Genomic DNA, 20,695 nt, shown 5'->3' on the forward strand with positions numbered 1-20,695 from the left:
AAGTAAGAGTGTACACTTGCTGCAAACATGGTTAAAAAAAACCACCTAATAGAAGGTAGAGTTTCTTTATGGATAGCTCGCTAAGGTTATATCTGGCTTTCAGGCTTGTTTGTCTTCTCTTTGTTACTCATAAATCTTTCAGCATTTACCATAATCATTTATCACTTTTCCTGTTTCCAGTTTTTCACAAGTTGCTTTGTCTCCGCTCACCTCAAAGTACAGGTCCTGTTTGGCTAAGGAAGTTCATGCCGCTGAAGCTTTAGCAAAAGGAAGAAATGGCGGGCCACCTCTTGAACTTTCCAAACAAAATACACTATTACATTCTGACCCTGTGAAACTCTCATTTTTTTTCTTGATCCTGGCTGATCCTAGCCACATGTAATATCTAGTCATACCCTTCTAACATCTAATAATCCATTTTCTGGTCTATGCTATTCGAATCTTACAGTTATTGAAGAAATCCTGGTTGTCTTTTATTACACAAGACATAATTATTATTGTGTTTTCTGTCTTCTTTCATGTGCTTACTTTTTAATATTTTTTTGCTGAATGCAATAAGGTCTGTATCAATAAGAACCCCATAAAAGATTTTGGCCTGCAGAATTGCCTTTTCCTATAAAAACAAGCAAAATGCAGAGGGAATTTTTTATTAAATATTAGACATCTGGGTTGACTGCATTAATTTTAAATCATTCTTGTAATATTTCCTCTTTTCATTTGGTCCTTCAGTTGCTCACATAATATGCAAATCATTTTAGAATGAATACAAAAGAAACATTAAATATATTAAAATCTGCATTTTAATAAAATTGTCAATGCATAATATATACCTTGCTCCTAAGGAAGAATGATAAAAAGTAATAAAGGGGTAATTTAGACATCGAACTATTTAATATTGTTTTATATTTTACAAGCCAGCGAAAAGTCAACGTAGAAGAAAAGCTTTGGGCTCAGATTTGAAAGTGTTCCATCCAAATAGTCTCTCCTCCTTTTCTTCCCCTCACAAGGTTCGGGTTGGCCCCGCCCTGTGTACTTGTTGAAAGAGTACAGTAAACTCGTTCTTGAACTCTCGACCTGGAAAGTGAAAAGTTCCCATCTTCTCGTTGCAGATGGAGTGGATGTAGAGGATGACCCCACTTGCTCCTGGCCAGCTTCCTCACCTTCGAGCAAGGACCAGACTTCCCCCAGCCACGGAGAAGGCTGCGATTTTGGAGAGGAAGAAGGTGGCCCCGGACTCCCGTACCCGTGCCAGTTCTGTGACAAGTCATTCAGCCGTCTCAGCTACCTAAAGCACCATGAGCAGAGTCACAGCGACAAGCTGCCTTTCAAGTGCACCTACTGCAGCCGGCTGTTCAAACACAAGCGGAGCCGAGACCGCCACATCAAACTCCACACCGGGGACAAGAAGTACCACTGCAGTGAGTGCGACGCCGCCTTCTCCAGAAGTGATCACCTGAAGATCCACTTGAAGACTCACACGTCCAACAAGCCATATAAATGTGCCATTTGTCGCCGTGGGTTCCTGTCCTCTAGTTCCTTACACGGGCACATGCAGGTCCACGAGAGGAACAAGGACGGCTCCCAGTCGGGTTCCAGGATGGAGGACTGGAAGATGAAGGACACTCAGAAGTGCAGTCAGTGCGAGGAAGGCTTTGACTTCCCAGAAGACCTCCAAAAGCACATCGCCGAGTGCCACCCCGAGTGCTCCCCGAACGAGGACCGGGCGGCCCTCCAGTGTGTCTACTGCCACGAGCTCTTCGTGGAGGAGACCTCCCTGATGAACCACATGGAGCAGATGCATGGCGGGGAGAAGAAGAACTCCTGCAGCATCTGTTCCGAGAGCTTCCACAGCGTCGAGGAGCTGTACAGCCACATGGACGGTCACCAGCAACCGGAGTCGTGCAACCACAGCAACAGCCCTTCCTTGGTCACGGTGGGCTACACCTCCGTGTCCAGCACGACCCCGGACTCCAACCTCTCGGTGGACAGCTCGACCATGGTGGAAGCCGCCCCACCCATCCCAAAGAGTCGGGGGAGGAAGCGGGCCGCTCAGCAGACCCCAGACATGACTGTCCCCTCGAGTAAACAGGCGAAGGTCACCTACAGCTGTATTTACTGCAACAAGCAGTTGTTTTCCAGTCTGGCGGTCCTGCAGATTCACCTGAAAACTATGCATTTAGATAAGCCAGAGCAGGCCCACATCTGTCAGTACTGCTTGGAGGTACTGCCCTCCCTCTATAACCTCAATGAACATCTTAAGCAAGTGCATGAAGCTCAGGACCCAGGTCTGATCGTTTCTGCCTTGCCCGCCATAGTCTACCAGTGCAACTTCTGCTCTGAAGTTGTCAACGACCTCAACACCCTTCAGGAACACATCCGATGTTCTCACGGATTTGCGAACCCCGCGGCGAAGGACAGCAATGCTTTCTTCTGTCCCCACTGCTACATGGGGTTCCTCACTGACTCTTCGCTGGAAGAGCATATAAGACAGGTCCATTGTGACCTCAGTGGCTCCCGATTTGGGTCCCCAGTGCTCGGGACTCCGAAAGAGCCAGTCGTAGAAGTCTATTCTTGTTCCTATTGTACAAATTCCCCCATATTCAACAGCGTTCTTAAACTGAACAAGCACATCAAAGAGAATCATAAAAACATTCCCTTGGCCCTGAATTATATCCACAACGGGAAGAAATCCAGGGCCTTGAGTCCCCTGTCACCTGTGGCCATAGAGCAGACATCTCTGAAGATGATGCAGGCAGTAGGAGGGGCGCCTGCACGGCAGGCTGGAGAATATATCTGTAATCAGTGTGGTGCTAAGTACACGTCCCTGGACGGCTTTCAGACTCACCTGAAGACCCACCTGGACACCGTGCTCCCGAAACTGACCTGTCCTCAGTGCAACAAGGAGTTCCCCAACCAAGAGTCCCTGCTGAAGCATGTGACCATTCATTTCATGATCACCTCCACGTACTACATCTGCGAGAGCTGTGACAAGCAGTTCACGTCGGTGGATGACCTGCAGAAACACCTGCTGGACATGCACACCTTCGTCTTCTTCCGCTGCACCCTCTGCCAGGAGGTGTTCGATTCCAAGGTCTCCATCCAACTCCACCTGGCCGTGAAGCACAGTAATGAGAAGAAAGTATATCGCTGCACCTCCTGCAACTGGGACTTCCGCAACGAGACAGACCTGCAGCTGCACGTGAAGCACAACCACCTGGAGAACCAGGGCAAAGTGCACAAGTGCATCTTCTGTGGCGAGTCCTTCGGCACCGAGGTGGAGCTGCAGTGTCACATCACCACGCACAGCAAGAAGTACAACTGCCAGTTCTGCAGCAAGGCCTTCCATGCCATCATCCTGCTGGAGAAGCACCTGCGGGAGAAGCACTGCGTGTTCGACACCAAGACGCCCAACTGTGGCGCCAACGGGGCCTCGGAGCCGGGCCAGAAGGAGGAGGTGGAGTTGCAGACCCTGCTGACCAACAGCCAGGAGTCCCACAACAGCCACGACGGCAGCGAGGAGGACGTGGACACCTCAGAGCCCATGTACGGCTGCGACATCTGCGGGGCGGCCTACACCATGGAGACGCTCCTGCAGAACCACCAACTCCGGGACCACAACATCCGGCCGGGGGAGAGCGCCATCGTCAAGAAGAAAGCCGAGCTCATCAAAGGGAACTACAAGTGCAACGTGTGCTCGCGGACCTTCTTCTCGGAGAACGGCCTCCGGGAGCACATGCAGACGCACCTGGGCCCCGTGAAACATTACATGTGCCCCATCTGTGGGGAGCGCTTCCCCTCGCTCTTGACTTTGACTGAACACAAGGTCACGCACAGTAAGAGCCTGGATACAGGAAACTGCCGCATCTGCAAGATGCCATTGCAGAGCGAGGAGGAGTTCCTGGAGCATTGCCAGATGCACCCCGACCTGCGGAACTCCCTGACGGGGTTCCGCTGCGTGGTTTGCATGCAGACGGTGACCTCCACCCTGGAGCTCAAAATCCACGGGACGTTCCACATGCAGAAGACGGGCAACGGGGCCACGGTCCAGGCCACTGGCCGCGGCCCGCACGTCCCCAAACTGTACAAGTGTGCGTCCTGTCTCAAAGAATTCCGTTCCAAGCAAGATCTGGTGAAACTGGACATCAACGGCCTGCCCTACGGTCTGTGTGCCGGCTGCGTGAACCTCAGTAAGAGCGCCAGTCCCGGGGTCAACATCGCTCCCGGCTCCAGTCGACCGGGCCTGGGCCAGACCGAGAACCTGGGGGCCGTGGAGGGCAAGGGCAAGGCCGGCGCCCCCAAGACGCGCTGCTCCAGCTGCAACGTGAAGTTTGAGTCTGAAAGTGAACTCCAGAACCACATTCAAACGGTCCACCGAGAGCTGGTGCCCGACAGCAACAGCACGCAGTTGAAAACGCCGCAAGTCTCGCCCATGCCCAGAATCAGCCCCTCGCAATCGGATGAGGTAACTCGCCTTTTTCTGATGCTTGCCCTTTATCCTCCCCAAACATCCCTTTCCGCTGTAGGTTTACCCTTTCCTCAGCTTTATTCGTTGGCTTATGCAGAGAGGTGCATTAAATCGAAAGGCAGTGGTGTTCTTCCGCCTGGCCATTAAAAAGGATGGCTTGCTTCTTGGGAAGCAGCAGTTTGGGCTTGAATGGTGCAAAGTAGGACTAATTGCAGACTCCCTAGGATACTGTCTTCTCTGTGACTGAAGAGACCGGCTCTCATGCCAACACCACCTGAGATCTGGAATCTCAGTGTAGTTTCACCGCGACTTAAAATCCCCAGATCCGACTTGTGTGTATGGCTGAGGGATAATGACATAAAAGCGAGATGTTATGAGCCGACATGCTGGCTTAGAGTAAATTAAAAAGAATATGTATATTTGTGGATAACAAATTGGGTAGGGATGGCTTTTTAATATGGCGTTGTCAACCCTCACCGTTTGTCTTTGTCTTCTGGGTGGTGAGGAAGATATTTTCTCACAACAGGAATTTTTAAGAGCCCCTCCATTTATTAAGCTCCACATGTTCCACGTTGGTTTTAAAGGCTCTCTCCCCAAGTCTTCACTCTCTGGATTTGGGTTTCAAAATGAACATTTTCTTAGCTGAAGAGTCATTTTGTGTTCCTCCCCTCCACAGTTGAAAAACAAGTTCATTTACAGTGAAATAGTTTTGTAAGTCATCCTTCCTTGAAGCTGAGCGGAGGATGGCTTGTTTTATTATAATTTCTTTCTGCTTTATCACCTGGTTTCTAATAGCTCTCTCCCCGTTCCTACCTGTCTGTATCTGGAGAGCCAACCAAAATGAAAACCCCAGGGAGACCCGTCTCTCTTCAGTCTGGGGTCACTGCCTTTTCCTTATCTTGTCTCTGCACTCACCCCCTCTCCAAGGCCCCCTGCAGCTCCCCACAGATAGCCATCAGTCAGCTGGTAGGGGAGAGCTGAGAAGACAAACACAGAGCCCCTGTTCCCCAGATGTGGGCTCTGTGTGAACAGGCGGACTCCCCAACTTTGAAGTTGCTTTCCCCTCTCTCCTCCACAAGTAAATCCTCACCTTTCTGTCCTCTAAAGAAATGAAATCTTTTCAAACTGGAAGGACATCGTTTTGATAATGGTTCATGACGCGCATGTTGGATCAAATCATTTCTTTGCAAGGAAATATTGCTAGTTGTCATCATATGAACTGAAATGTTTCCCAACTTTTTATATCCATCATGTTTAAACCTAGAGAAAAGTTAAAGGAATAACACAAAGAACAGGTGTGTGTGTTTGTGTATCCATGTCACAAATCTGCCAGATAGGAATATTTTGTCAGATTTTTCTCTGTCTTTGCAACCTTTTTTTTTATTAATCTGAGCTACATGGAAGTAAATTGTAGATAACATATTTCCTAAGAATAAGGGCATTTTACTTAACCACAGTATCATTAGCCCAGAAATTATTGAAATCAGCTAAAGGTGAAAGGTACTCAGTGATGTCTGACTCTTTGTGACCCCATGGACTGACATCGACCAGGTTCCTCTGTCCATGGAATCAGCTAAAGAGATGAAATAAATCTGTACTATCTTATATAAGTCCATATTCAGATTTTCCCAAATGTTTTATTTTTAAATGCTTTTGAACAGAATTCTTTTTTTAAAAAAAAAAGCATGTTTTCAAAAAATTATTCCTCTCTTTTGTTTTGTTATGCTTTACATATATAGAAGGGTTTTTATATTCAGGTTTAATTTAAATAGTGCCTAAAAGGGGTTTAAAATTAATTAATATGTGTGTGTATGTATGATTGTGGTGGTATGCATTTAAAGCCAAGCAAAATTCAGTTCTTATTTCTTAGTAGATTGTTTTTGGAAAGGAATTTGCCTGTTTCTTTTTATCTGTTCATGGTTTAGATTTTCTGATATTTCTAAATTGCTCTGTATTGTACCATTTAGGGAAATGCCCTGGTGGCTTAGATGATAAAGAATCTACCTACAGTGCTGGAGACTCAGGTTCAATCCCTGGGTCAGGAAGATCCCCTGGAGAAAGGAATGGCTACCTACTCCAGTATTCTTGCCTAGAGAATTCCATGGACAGAGGAGCCTGGTGGGCTATAGTTTATTGGGTCACAAAGAGTCAAATATGACTTATCAACTGAACAGCAACATAATACCATTTGAGGTGAAATATTGTAAAAATGAAGGAGGGCATTTTAATAGTCTTTACCTGTTAATTTGGTTAGAGTTGATTTGGGAAATTTGCCTTTTTTAATAGTATTTTTAAAATATCTTGGCCCAATTTATTTATTTATATTTATTCATTTTTACTCTTTGGCTGAAAGGCATGTGGGATCTTAGGTTCCCCAACCAAGATTGAACCTGCACCCCCTGCAGTGGAAGGCGAAGTCTTAACTACTGGACTGCTAGGGAATTCCAAGGGAAATTTATCTTTAAGGGATGGTCAAGTCTTCAGTTATACCTAAAATCTTAATGATAATTATAAAGCTTAACTATATCCTTCACTTACATAGAATAATACATTTAAAAGTACTTTTTAATTTTGATTCTTACAATACTGTTTTTTAAGCACCTAGCTACTGAGGGTTAAAAATGACTCCATGCAAAAGAATACCTTCTTATTAAATCTGATTAATAATAACTTGTAGCAGTGTCATTAATTGACTAGATATTAAGATTCAGTTGTTCATTTTTTCTTTGTGCCTTAACAGTACACTAATCTATTCAACATGTTCACCCTTGTTACTGTTTTTCTTTATTATGCTATTTGTCATAAAAATTTTATGTGCCTACTTCCTTTCTGATACTCTCCACCATGAAAAAATGTAAGTAGACCATATTATTTGGACTTGACATAGAAAATTATCTAAAGATATGTAAAGTTTTACAAAAATGAGCCTAAAAAAATGCATTGATGAGAAAGACATAGAGTTTTACTTTGTTCTCATTCTTTCTTAGTCAAATTAAGCCTCTCTGACTTCTCATTGTGAATATTGTGGAAATTTTTATCAGCAGAAGTAAAGGTGAAGCTATTACATAAGAGTTTGCCAAAAAGCAGGCATACCATGTAGGACTAAATTTTATCACAAAAAGAAGTATCATGTGTATGTTCATTGACTTAGATTGGAATTAAAGGACTTAGCAATGTAGGTGGTATTTTCTTCTCTTCTTCTTGCTGAGGATTGAGGCTTCGGAAGAGAAAAGAAGACCTTGGGAGATAATAAAACCTGAATACCAGATATTGTCAAGAACCAGGTTAGATTTTTCTGGACTCTGACTTACAGTCACAACGGGTAATGATAGAGACTGGAATGCATCTTCCAAAGACTGAAAAAGACGATTATTTGTTCCAGACTAGAGTACCTATTTAGAAGGGATTTAGATATAATCTATAGAAGGCTAAGTACTATATAAACCCATATAATCCAAGAAATAGATGAAAGACATGGTATGTGACAATTAAAGAAGGGTAATAGTAAGCAGCTGTCATGTGATGAAGAAATTTGGAATTGAAGACAGAAGACTTGAATTTAAATTTCCCACTTCTTCTGTGTGATGACTTCTGAATTTGTGAAAAATGTTCTCTTTGTACCAAAATTCTATGAGTATTAACCTAAATTTGCCGTGGAGACTTTGTTTTGAATAAAACACGGGAGGTGGAGGAAAACCTATTCATTTCCATTTGCTTCTCAAAGATTGACTATCAATCATATGAATTTGTACCTGCAATGATTCCATAAATGGCAGAGAGAATTTGAGGCAGGAAGAACACTGGATATCTAGCATTTTCCACATATGAAGCACCTTGCAGACTTACTGACCTTTACTACATGTTGAGTAAATGTTAGTTCTTCTTTTGGAGTTCGTTGACACTAGCCTGGCTCCCTGGTCAGGTGCTGCCCCATCTGAACCTCAAAGGGTTGTGTCCTGATGATATTGGAAGCATGTATCCATCTGCCTTCATTTCCTTAAGATCCTTCATAGCCGGGTTTCTCTGAGGGTTTATATATTCACGTTTCAGTTCACATCATCCCCACTATTCCATTGAAATTGCTCTTGCAAGGGTTCAGTTCAGTCCAGTCGCTCAGTCGTGTCCAACTGTTTGCGACCCCATGAATCACAAGGGTTACCAATTCCATATTCCTAGATGCCTGTACGATGCCACAGAATCAAAGCTAGAAGTGACAGTGACTATCATCTGATTAAACTGCCTATTTTACAGACAGTGAAACAGACTCAGATAAATGGAGATCTAAGGTCACATGGTTAATAAGTGGCAGACAAGAGGCTCAGAGAATCCAGGCCTCCCAGTTCCAAATTCAATGCCAGGCCCATCGTAGGCAGATGCCTCTGGGCCATGTCTGGCTGGTGGTTCTCCCAGAACCTTTCCCCACCCAGGGTAGTATGGCAGGACAGCTGGCTCATGCAGAAACCCACGTGACTCAGTGACTAGAACCTCGAAGGTGTCAAATACATTTGTGTTGTTCTTCTGCATTCCCACACTATAGGATTGCTACTCCTATTCTGACCGCATTTGGACTCAAGTCTTGTTTTGTTATTGAACTTCTGTTCTCGATATTCTGAGTGTTTGTGGATCTATTGTTGTTACCCCACTCCACTTCAAGGTCTGTGTTCTCAAGAAAATTGTTGCTGTGCTGCCAAGATTGCCACTGGTCTCCAGTCCATCTCCACAGCACTCTACAGAGTGGATGGCCCTCCCCTTGCTGCGCCTCTCTCTGACTTCATGATGTCCCCCCTCCTAGTTTTCTTCCTTCTTCTGCCTCTAGCGATTTCTTGTCCTCTGCCTGTTCCAAAAGTGTAGGAATTCTTCAGTCCTCTTTCTTCTGTATCTATTCTCTCCATAGCATCTCATCCATTCATGCTGCAGTAACTGTTTCTTTACCAACATTTCCCAAATATGTTTCTAGCCTAGTTCTTCTCTTTATTCCAGATTATTGTGTTCCACTGACAGTTTAACTTTGCAATTTGTATCTCTTTTAGCCTTCTGAAGTTTACTGTGTACTTCTGAACTCTCGATTCTCTCACCTGAAGCCTATCTTTTCCCAAACTTCCATCATTTTTGGTAAAGGTATCCATCCTACACCCAGTTATCAAGCAAGAAACCCAGGAATCCCTCGTTTTCTAGGTCCCTAACTTTCCCTCTTCCCCCACGTCTAATCTGTTAGTCCTGTAGATTCTACCTCCAGTGAGCATCCCATCCACCTCTTTGCATCTCCAAAGCCATCATCGTGGTCCAGGCTGCAGTCATTTCAGGATATCTCAGTAGCCTTCTAAGAAATTGCTCTTCTGCCTGCTTCTCATCCAGTCTTCCTGCTGAAGTGGGAAGGCATCTTGTGGGCATGTCAGTCAATCTCAGGATGTCACATAGAATTCTTCAGTGCCTTTCCATTTCTCTCAAATAAAATTCCAACCTCTCACCAGTTTATGAGGCCGTGCACATCCCGGCCAGCTTGGCTGCCTTCATCGTGTTCCAGTGTTGCCTCCGTGTGCTAAGTGCCTTAGCCTCCCAGCCTCCGGCGGGGTGCCGTGTCTGCTTTGGAGTCTTCACCTGTCTTGCTTCCTCACCTGACCTGCACTTCTCAATCAGCTTCTCTGTACCACTTGCTCTTTCTAAGCTGTAAGTGGGCCTTGCCTGAAAATCTTATCAAAAAGTTGGTTTCCTCCTAAAGATTTTCTTTTAAAATAGTCATTTTTCTTTACTTATTTCCATCTTCCCTTTTCTCACCTATGAACATCCAACAACTTATCACAAGAGCTTGATAAATATCAGTTGAATAAATCAACATAGTATCAGTACTTCAGAGTGACAAAATAGTGTATACTCCATCTTTGGATGTATATGCAGGTATTGTTGTTGTTATTTAGTCTCTAGGTCATGTCTGACTCTTTGCGACCCGCTGGGACTGTAGCCCACCAAGCTCCTCTGTCTATGGGATTTCCCAGGCAAAGACTATGGGAGTGGGCTGTCATGTCCTTCTTCAGGGGACCTTACTGACCCAGGAATCAAACCCACATCTCCTGAATCTCCTATATTGGCAGGCGGATTCTTTACCACTGAGCCACCTGGGAAGCCCAGATGCAGGTGTATCTAGTAACTCATACCCACAGAGGTAAATAAGTTTACCCAAACTAATGAGATGCTTTAAAATTAGGTGTGATCAAAACATATTAAATAGGCTAAAAGACTTGAAATTTCCAACAATTCAACGATCATCTTCAGTGTGAAGGTCTGATTTAAGTGTCTCAAATTTGATATTCTTCCTTTATAGTTCCTACACTGAAAATAGAAATGTACATGTAGACAATTTCAGAGCCTACTTAAGCTCCAGAATTGTTTTTTGATTTATTTTGTATAATAAAAATTTCCATATGAGGTTAAAAGAAAAATGTCAAAGTTTTTGTATCTCAAATGGCTGGTGCTAAGTTTTGCTAAGCTATAGAAGGCAATGGCAGCCCACTCTTGCCTGGAAAATCCCATGGGCGGAGGAGCCTGGTGGGCTGCAGTCCATGGGGTCGCTAAGAGTCAGACACGACTGAGCGACTTCACTTTCACTTTTCACTTTTCACTTTCATACATTGGAGAAGGAAATGGCAACCCACTCCAGTGTTCTTGCCTGGAGAATCCCAGGGATGGGGGAGCCTGGTGGGCTGCCATCTATGGGGTCACACAGAGTTGGACACAACTGAAGTGACTTAGCAGCAGAAGCAAAAATAAATGAGTTACGTTTCCTCTAAGTAAATAATATCTTAAAATTATGTAGAAAAATGACATGACCAAATAGACATGTAAAATTCAAAATGCTCTTGGAATACCCTTAGTTGCTTTGCCAAGTTTAATCTGCTTTCAGATTTATTGTTGTTGTGTTCAGTATTTGTTTGGCATCTACAGTGCACTGGAACGGGGAGTTAATGACCCCTGGCATAAGCACTGAGTGTGGAACATGGAAGTAACTGCCTGCCATCCGCTGTGATGCACTGATCATTGCATCACGCATTGAATTTGCCACCACTGTCATCCCTAGATTGTCCCTGCATTTACTTCCAGTTCTGGATTTTTTTTTTTGCTGAGGCTTCCACGTGCATACAGTATCTTTTAGAAGTTATGGAATTCAAAAAGAAAAATGTTTTTGTATACCACCTTGAATCTTGAATTTCACATCTTTGTTCCTTGAGTACTAGGCAGAAGAGTCTGAAATCACCCTCTGTAGTGGTAGAATTCTGTTTAGCAGGAACATTTACATTTTGGCTGAAATTATGTTGAAGTAGAGATTAGTGAGTATACAAGATGCTTTTGAGTAATGAAACAAAATTGAAAGCTACATTCTGGATCTCTTAGTATTGTATGGCACCACCTTCTACATAATACAGATGCAGTTTTCATTGTATTTTCTCTTTCTAGAAATCTAGCAGCCTTATGGCTTTTAAAAAACCTAAATAGCCAGTTCTCTTATTTATATATATATTTTCGCTGTTTAAATGTGCATGTTTCTAAGGGTTCTACTTTTAATATGTTTGTCTCTGCCCTTACCCTCGTTTCCTATTACTGACTTATTATCCCATACAGATGACTAACATCAGATTTCAGCTTGCAACCCCTTGTTCAGCACCATCTTAGATTTTCAGCTACCTATTTGCCATTTCCAGTTGAACACTGTGCTAGCCGTTTGATCAAATCATAATTTCTTTTTTTCTCTCCAATTTTTGTCTGTGTTCCATTATTCCCCTAATTATCCTCATTTGAAGCGTTGTGTGCATCTCTTAAATCTTGTGTGGTCTCCTGATCTTTTGAGTCACTCACTCTCCAGGTGTTACATTTTCTCTTCTCTTTGTATCTCCCACATTCTCTCTCCAGTCCAAGTCTTATCCTTGTAAACTAACTGGTCTCTTTCACTCCCTTCCTATCATAATTCTCAACATACAACAAATACATGTTAAGTGAAAAAGATATCTTTAAAACCCCATAAATTTTAAAATTAAACCACCCATGGAACAAAGAGAAAATAGCAATTAAAAACACATCAAATGGAAAAATAGCTACCTTTTAAAATTTGTAAGATACAAATTAAACTAGTATTGACAGGGAAAGGTATTATAACATAAAAATATGTATTAGAAATTTTTAAAAACTTAATATCAATGAGATAAACATAAAACTTGAGACATTAGAATCAGAGCAAGAGAATAAACCCATAAAAAAAGTAGAAATGAAGGAAATAGTAAAACTAAGAGCAAAAAGTAATGAAATATAAAACAACAAGGAGGCCAACAAAGTAAAACATGAAGTTTTTTAAAAGACTAACAAAGTTTACAAACTTCTGGCAAGCTTAGTCAGGTTAAAACAACAAGAAATAAATAATATGAATAATTAAAGGGGAGCCATAACTTCACATGTGTAGAAGTTACAAAGATAGTTGGGAAACCATTACACATATCAAAATAACTGAAATAAAAAATGCATGAATTATTGTTTTCAAGAGAGAAGACCAATTGGAACTCTCTTACTTTACTGGTGGGAGTATAATTTTGTATAACTGCCTTAAAAAAATCTGTTGGGCAGTATATACCAAAGCTGATTACTAGCTTACTCTATGATTCATCAATCTATTTCTAGGCTTATGTCTAAGAGGAGTAAATACATACATTTAACAAGTAATGAAGAAGAATATTCTTAATAGCTTTTGCATATATGCTTTAATCTGGAGTCAGTTGAAGTGTCGAAATAGAAGAAATAAATACATTGACATGTAGTTATTTCATTCATATAATTAAATACTACACGGAAATAAAGAAGAGTGAGCTACTGCTGTGTAACAGCTTGGATGACTCTTGTAAGAATGATGACAAAGAAAAGGGAATCAGACACATCCTACTGCAGAACTCTACTCATATAGAATTTAAGAATGGGCAAAACTAATTTGATTATTGAAGTCAGAATAGTTACCTTTGGCATAATATCAATTGGGAAAGGGCAGAAAGGAGCCTTTTGGTTGCTAAAAATATTCCATATCTAGATCTATGTGGTGGTTACACACCATTGTAAAATTTCATAAATCAGGCAGTGTACTTCATCAGGCAATATACTTAACGTTAAATAGCATACACATATTTAACATGTGTATGTTATTTCTTAATAAATATTTTGCAGAATGTACTGAAAACACATAAGATAAAGAATAAAATGATACTGTGTAGAACTTTATGCTAATAACTGGATAATTTTGATTATATGGGAACAGTCTTAGGGTAATATGTTACCAAAAGCTGGCTCAAAAAAAAAAAAAATGAGAGAAGTAGAATGATTGCATAAATACTAAAGAGTAAATAAATTGTTGAAAACCTTCCCACAAAGAAAATACCAGATCATACAGATAATTCAAAAGCTGTACCAGGAAGAACAAAAAGAGGGAACACTTCAGTTCATTTAATGAATCTAGTAAAATCTTGTCAAAACCAGGCAAAGGTATAAAAAGGAAATTTTAGGGAAGTTTTACTCATGATTTTGTATTTTAAATTTTTAAATAATATGAACAAATTAATTATGTTAAAAAAGATTTTATACAAAAACTAAAGTGATTTTAAAGAAATTTTTTTTGTTGTTTTTAGTACATTCTGCAAAAAACTAAAGATCCAGTTTCCCCCTCAGTCAGTCTCTCCCATCAGGAAGCTTCCATAAGGCTCTTATCCTTCTCCATCAGAGGGCAGACAGACAGAAAACCACAATAACAGAAAACTAACCAATCTAATCACATGGACCACAGCCTTGTCTAACTCAATGGAGCTATGAGCCATGCCATGTGGGGCCACCCAAGATGGACGGGTCACAGTACAGAGAATGACAAAATGTCCACTGGAGAAGGGAGTGGCAAACCACTTCAGTATTCTTGCCTTGAGTACCCCGTGAACAGTATGAAAAGGCAAAATGATAGGACACTGAAAGAGGAACTCCCCAGGTCAGTAGGTGCCCAATATGCTACTAGAGATCAGTGGAGAAATAAGTCCAGAAAGAATGAAGAGACAGAGCCAAAGCAAAAACAACACCCAGTTGTGGATTTGACTGGTGATGGAAGCAAGGTCCATCTGTAATGGACCTTGATGATGTAAAGAACAATATTGCATAGGAACCAGGAATGTTAGGTCCATGAATCAAGGCAAATTAGAAGTGGTCAAACAGGAGATGCAAAGAGTGAACATTGACATTTTAGGAATCAGCAAATTAAAATGAACTGGAATGGGTGAATTTAATGCAGATGACCATTATATCTACTACTATGGTCAAGAATCCCTTAGAAGAAATGGAGTAGCCATCATAGGCAACAAAAGAGTCTGAAATGCAGTACTTGGATGCAACCTTAAAAATGACAGAACGATCTCTGTTCATTTCCAAGGCAAACCGTTCAGTACCACAGTAATCCAAGCATATGCCCCAACAAGTAACGCGGAAGAAGCTGAAGTTGAACGGTTCTATGAAGACCTACAAGACTTTCTAGAACACCCAAAAAAGATGTCCTTTTCATTATAGAGGACTGGAATGCAAAAGTAGGAAGTCAAGAAACACCTAGAGTAACAGGAAAATTGGCCCTGGAGTACAGAATGAAGCAGGGCAAAGTCTAATAGAGTTTTACCAAGAGAACGCACTGGTCATAGCAAACACCCTCTTCCAACAACACAAGAGAAGACTCTACACATGGACGTCACCAGATAGTCATTGCCGAAATCAGATTGATTATATTCTTTGCAGCCAAACATGGAGAAGCTCTATACAGTCAGCAAAAGCAAGACTGGGACCTGACTGTGGCTCAGATTATGAACGCCTTATTGCCAAATTTAGACTTAAATTGAAAAAAGTAAGGGAAACCACTAGACCATTCAGATATAACCTAAGTCAAATCCTTTATGACTCTACAGTGGAAGTGAGAAATAGATTTAAGAGACTAGATCTGGTAGAATACCTGATGGACTATGGACAGAGGTTCATGACATTGTACAGGAGACAGTGATCAAGACTATCCCCAAGAAAAAAAAATGAAATGCAAAAGAAAAGAGAAATGAAGTGCAAGAAAAGAAATGCAAAAAAGCAAAATGGCTGTCTGAGGAGGCCTTACAAATAGCTGTGAAAAGAAGAGAATTGAAAAGCAAAGGAGAAAAGGAACAGTACTCCCATTTGAATGCAGAGTTCCAAAGAATAGCAAGGAGAGATAAGAAAGCCTTCTTCACTGATCAGTGCAAAGAAATAGAGGAAAATAATAGAATGGGAAAGACTAGAGATCTCTTCAAGAAAATTAGATATACCAAGGGGACATTTCATGCAAAGATGGGCTCAATAAAGGACAGAAATGGTATGGGCCTAATAGAAGCAGAAGATATTAATAAGAGATGGCAGGAATACACAGAAGAACTGTACAAAAAAGATCTTCATGACCCTGATAATCATGATGGTGTGATCACTCACCTAGAGCCAGACATCCTGGAATGTGAAGTCAAGTGGGCCTTAGGAAGCATCACTACGAACAAAGCTAGTGGAGGTGATGGAATTCTAGTTGAGCTATTTCAAATTCTAAAAGATGATGCTGTGAAAGCGCTGCACTCAATATGCCAGAAATTTTGGAAAACTCAGCAGTGGCCACAGGACTGGAAAAGGTCAGTTTTCATTCCAGTCTCTAAGAAAGGCAATGCCAAAGAATGCTCAAACTACCACACAATTGCACTCATCTCACACACTTGTAAAGTAATGCTCAAAATTCTCCAAGCCAGGCTTCAACAATACGTGAATCATGAACTTCCAGATGTTCAAGCTGGTTTCAGAAAAGGCCGAGGAACCAGAGAACAAATTGCCAACATCTGCTGGATCATCAAAAAAGCAAGAGAGTTCCAGAAAAACATCTATTTCTGCTTTGTTGACTATGCCAAAGCCTTTGACTGTATGGATCACAATAAACTGTGGAAAATTCTTCAATAGTTGGGAATACCAGGCTATCTGACCTGCCTCTTGAGAAATCTGTATGCAGGTCAGGAAGCAACAGTTAGAACTGGACATGGAACAGCAGATTGGTTCCAAATAGGAAAAGGAGTATGTCAAGGCTGTATATTGTCACCCTGCTTATTTAACTTATATGCAGAATACATCATGAGAAACGATGGGCTGGAAGAAGCACAAGCTGAAATCAAGATTGCTGGGAGAAATATCAATAACCTCAGATATGCAGATGACACCACACTTGGCAGAAAGTGAAGAACAACTAAAGAGCCTCTTGATGAAAGTGAAGGAGGAGAGTAAAAAAGTTGGCCTAATGTTCAACATTCAGAAAACTAAGATCATGGCACCTGGTCCTATCACTTCATGGCAAACAGATGGGGAAACAGTGGCAGACTTTATTTTGGCGGGGCTCCAAAATCACTGCAGATGATGATTGCAGCCATTAAATTAAAAGACACTTACTCCTTGGAAGTTATGACCAACCTAGACAGCATATTAAAAAGCAGAGCCATTACTTTGCCAACAAAGGTCTGTCTAGTCATTTTTCCGGTAGTCACGTATGGATATAAGAATTGGACTCTAAAGGAAGCTGAGCACAGAAGAATTGATGCTTTTGTACTGTGGTGTTGGAGAAGACTCTCGAGAGTCCCTTGGACTGCAAGGAGATCCAGCCAGTCCATTCTAAAGGAGATCAGTCCTGAGTGTTCATTGGAAGGACTGATGTTGAAGCTGAAACTCCGGTACTTTGGCCACCTGATGCGAAGAGCTGACTCATTTGAAAAGACCCTGATGCTGGGAAAGATTGAAGGTGGGAGAAGAAAGGGATGACAAAGGATGAGATGGTTGGATGGTATCACCAACTCAATGGACGTGAGTTTGGGTAAGCTCCGGGAGTTGGTGATGGACAGGGAGGCCTGGCGTGCTGCAGTTTATGGGTCACAAAGAGTCAGACCGACTGAGCGACTGAACTGAACTGACTGAAAGTGATTTGGCTTCCCGGGTGGCAGCAGTGATAAATAGTCTGCCTGCCAGTGCAGGAGACCCAAGAGACATGGGTTCAGTCCCTGGGTTGGGACAATCCCTTGGAGAAGGGAATGGTCTATATTCTTGCCTGGAGAGTTCTATGGACAGAGGAGCCTGGAGGACTGTAATCCATGGGGTTGCAAAGAGTTGGACATGACTGAGTGTACATGCAAAAATGATTTGATCACAAGAATACAAAGTAGGTTCAATCTCAGGAAATCAATTAATTAAATTTACCACATTAGCAGTTTAAAGGAGATAAATTATATGTTTACCTCAGGAACTGCAGAAAAAAACAAATTCAGTGTCCTTTTACAATTTAAAAAGAACACTTAATTAGAAATAGGCAGTAATATCCTTGCCCTAATAAAGACTGTTGAAAATATCATATTCAGCAAGCATTGTAATTAGTGGAGAAATTTTAATGCAATAATTGCTTTATAATAAAGCCATTAGTAAGGCTTCCTGGGTGATTAGTCCAACAATATATAAGATAAAATAAAAATGAATTTACTAATAAAAAACCCAGGTAGCACTGAAATTGAAAAGAACCAAATTAAACTGTTATTTGAAGGTTATATGTTTGTATATAAAGCAAAATTCAAGAATCTAAAGACAAGTTATTATAACAAAGCGTTAGCACAGTTGCTGGGTACCAAGTCAAATAATACAAGTTAATCAAATTTTTATTCATCACCAAAAAAGTTAGAAAATATGAAATGTAAAATAATTCCTTTTAAATTAAGCACAAAAAATAGGTACTTAGAAATAAATATTATAAGATGTATAAGACTATGGAGAAAATGATAAAATTATTAAAAGATATTTAAAAGACTTAAATGATCAGATTTAGCTTGAGTTAGGAGACTCAATATTCTTACACTATCAAGTATCCTAATTTGATGTAAGAACTTATAGCTATTCCAGTGAAAATTTCAATAGGTTTTAAAATGTATTTTTATACATATTTTAATTTTTTGGAACTTGCTCACAGATTAAAAAATATTTACAGAAAAACAAAAGGTCAAGAATAGCCAATATGCCCTTGAAGAAAAGGAACAGGCAGGGTCAGATTTGTAATCAACTTATAATTAATCTGTAGTATTTAGGATGACATGGTATTTGTTTTTGCTTGTATTTCCAAGTGGCCTTGGGACTTCCCTGGTGGCTCATATGGTAAAAAAATGCCTGCAGTGCAGGAGACCAGGTTCAGTCCTTAGGTCAGGAAGATCCCTTGGAGAAGGGAATGGCTACCCACTCCAGTAATTTTGCCTGGAGAATTCCATGGGCAGAAGAGCCTGGTGGGCTGTACAGTCCATGGGGTCACAAAGAGTCGGACATGAGTGAGCAACAAACACCAATTAGGATGACATGATATTTGTCATGTCAAAATAATCTCCAAAGGAGGTAGTAGACAGTATAGAAGGGAGGTATTTATAACACATATTGCTGGAAAAAGTATTACTTTCCTAAATATGTAAGAAATAGCCACAAATTAACAAGAGAACTCAAATCACCTAATAAGAATATGTGAAATTAACAGAAATGAACAGACATTTTATAGACAGGAACTATGAAGATCCAGTAAACATGTGAATGCACTGATCCTCATCAGTAATATGGGAAATGCAAGTTCAGACAGAAGAACAGTTTGAGAAGACCACATAGAAACTAGTTAGGCACACAGGGGTTTGCTGCTGCTGCTGCTGCTGCTGCTGCTGCTGAGTCGCTTCAGTCGTGTCTGACTCTGTGTGACCCCATAGACGGCAGCCCACCAGGCTCCCCGTCCCTGGGATTCTCCAGGCAAGAACACTGGAGTGGGTTGCCATTTCCTTCTCCAGTGCATGAAAGTGAAAGTGAAGTCACTCAGTCGTGCCCGACTCTAGCGACCCCATGGACTGCAGCCCACCAGGTTCCTCCATCCATGGGATTTTCTAGGCAAAAGTACCGGAGTGGGGTGCCATTGCCTTCTCCACACAGGTGTTTAATAGTTACTATGTCTATATTATAATATGTATGTTATAAACATTCTTTGTAAGCATTTAACATTTAACTTAGAAAGCAAAATTATCAGAACCATAAGTAAGCAATCAGTATGACTTGTCATAAATATAAGATAAATATAAAAGTAATACAATTAATGCAAAATAATATTTAAAAAATTCTAACTATATACTCATACCTGCAAAGGTTTGGGAGCCTGAAACCTGTTCTTTCATTGTTACAAGTAAGTTTATCAAGGTTTGTAGAGGTAATAAAGACATATTACCATCTGAGACTTTTTTCTCTGTATAATTAGAAAAAGCAGTATCTAGACTTTATATGTTTATATAGTGCATATCTCACACTTTGGGAAACATTAACCTAGGGTGTTAACTTTTTATTCCTTGTCTGATCCTTCAATTTAAGATAACAAATTTATTCATTTCCTGCTATGTACAAGGCATTAGGCTATCAGTTTGTAAAGAAGATGAACATTATACAAATATGGTTATTTGAATACATGTCTTTCTTTCCTGTATAGCCCCCTAAGGGCTTATAGTTTACTAGTGAAAATTAATGTATAGCAATAAATATAGTATAAAGTAAATGGATTATGCACGTTAGTAGAAGTACTAGTGAAGTGCTAAAATAGTTCATAGCAAATAACCAGGCATCAGTTAGCTTTGCAAGTATCTGTGTCAAGAGCAAACAAAGTGGAAGAAACTTCCAAGAAAAGTCTTAAGGCAGCAGCATTCCTGGCAGCCTTAGGAACAGCATAGGGTAATCATGGCTGCAGCAAACGGAGCCAAAGTGAAGGGTGGATGTGAGGCTTGCGTGGTATCCTCTGTGTTTCTCAGGAGAGTTTCTTACACCTCATAGGTTCTTCATCAACATTTGTAAATAATTGAAAGCTGGTGATTAAAACCAATGGAAAAAAAAAAAGGAGACATTTCTTTGAGAACTAAATGGTGACACAGTCTGTTAGAACCACACCTAAATAGAACATAAGATTTCTCTTAAGTATGTAACAGATTGTGTAATTCCTATCATAAAGTGATTGAGTGGCAGGTGAAATCCTGTAAAAAAGATCCTCATATCAAGACAAAAGGTTAATTTTGTCCCATTAACCATATTGCTTAGGCAAACCTTCAACTGAGTCTGAACATGTTTTGTTTTTCAGAGATTGCCTCTGTGGGTACG

The 20,695-nt window shown here is 41.0% G+C and overlaps 1 protein-coding gene across 4 annotated transcripts in view; it reads left to right on the plus strand.

Moving 5' to 3' along the window:
* Window positions 1-20,695, plus strand: part of ZNF521 (zinc finger protein 521) — a 312,704-nt gene that overhangs the window by 130,204 nt on the left and 161,805 nt on the right. For all 4 annotated transcript variants that reach the window (XM_061399719.1, XM_061399720.1, XM_061399718.1 and 1 more), the window contains one exon: window positions 1,110-4,462. In XM_061399719.1, the coding sequence (XP_061255703.1) occupies window positions 1,110-4,462 (3,353 nt within the window). The remainder of the gene's footprint in view (window positions 1-1,109; window positions 4,463-20,695) is intronic.

Source organism: Bos javanicus, chromosome 24, assembly GCF_032452875.1.
Source record: "Bos javanicus breed banteng chromosome 24, ARS-OSU_banteng_1.0, whole genome shotgun sequence".
NCBI classification, from domain to species: domain Eukaryota; kingdom Metazoa; phylum Chordata; class Mammalia; order Artiodactyla; family Bovidae; genus Bos; species Bos javanicus.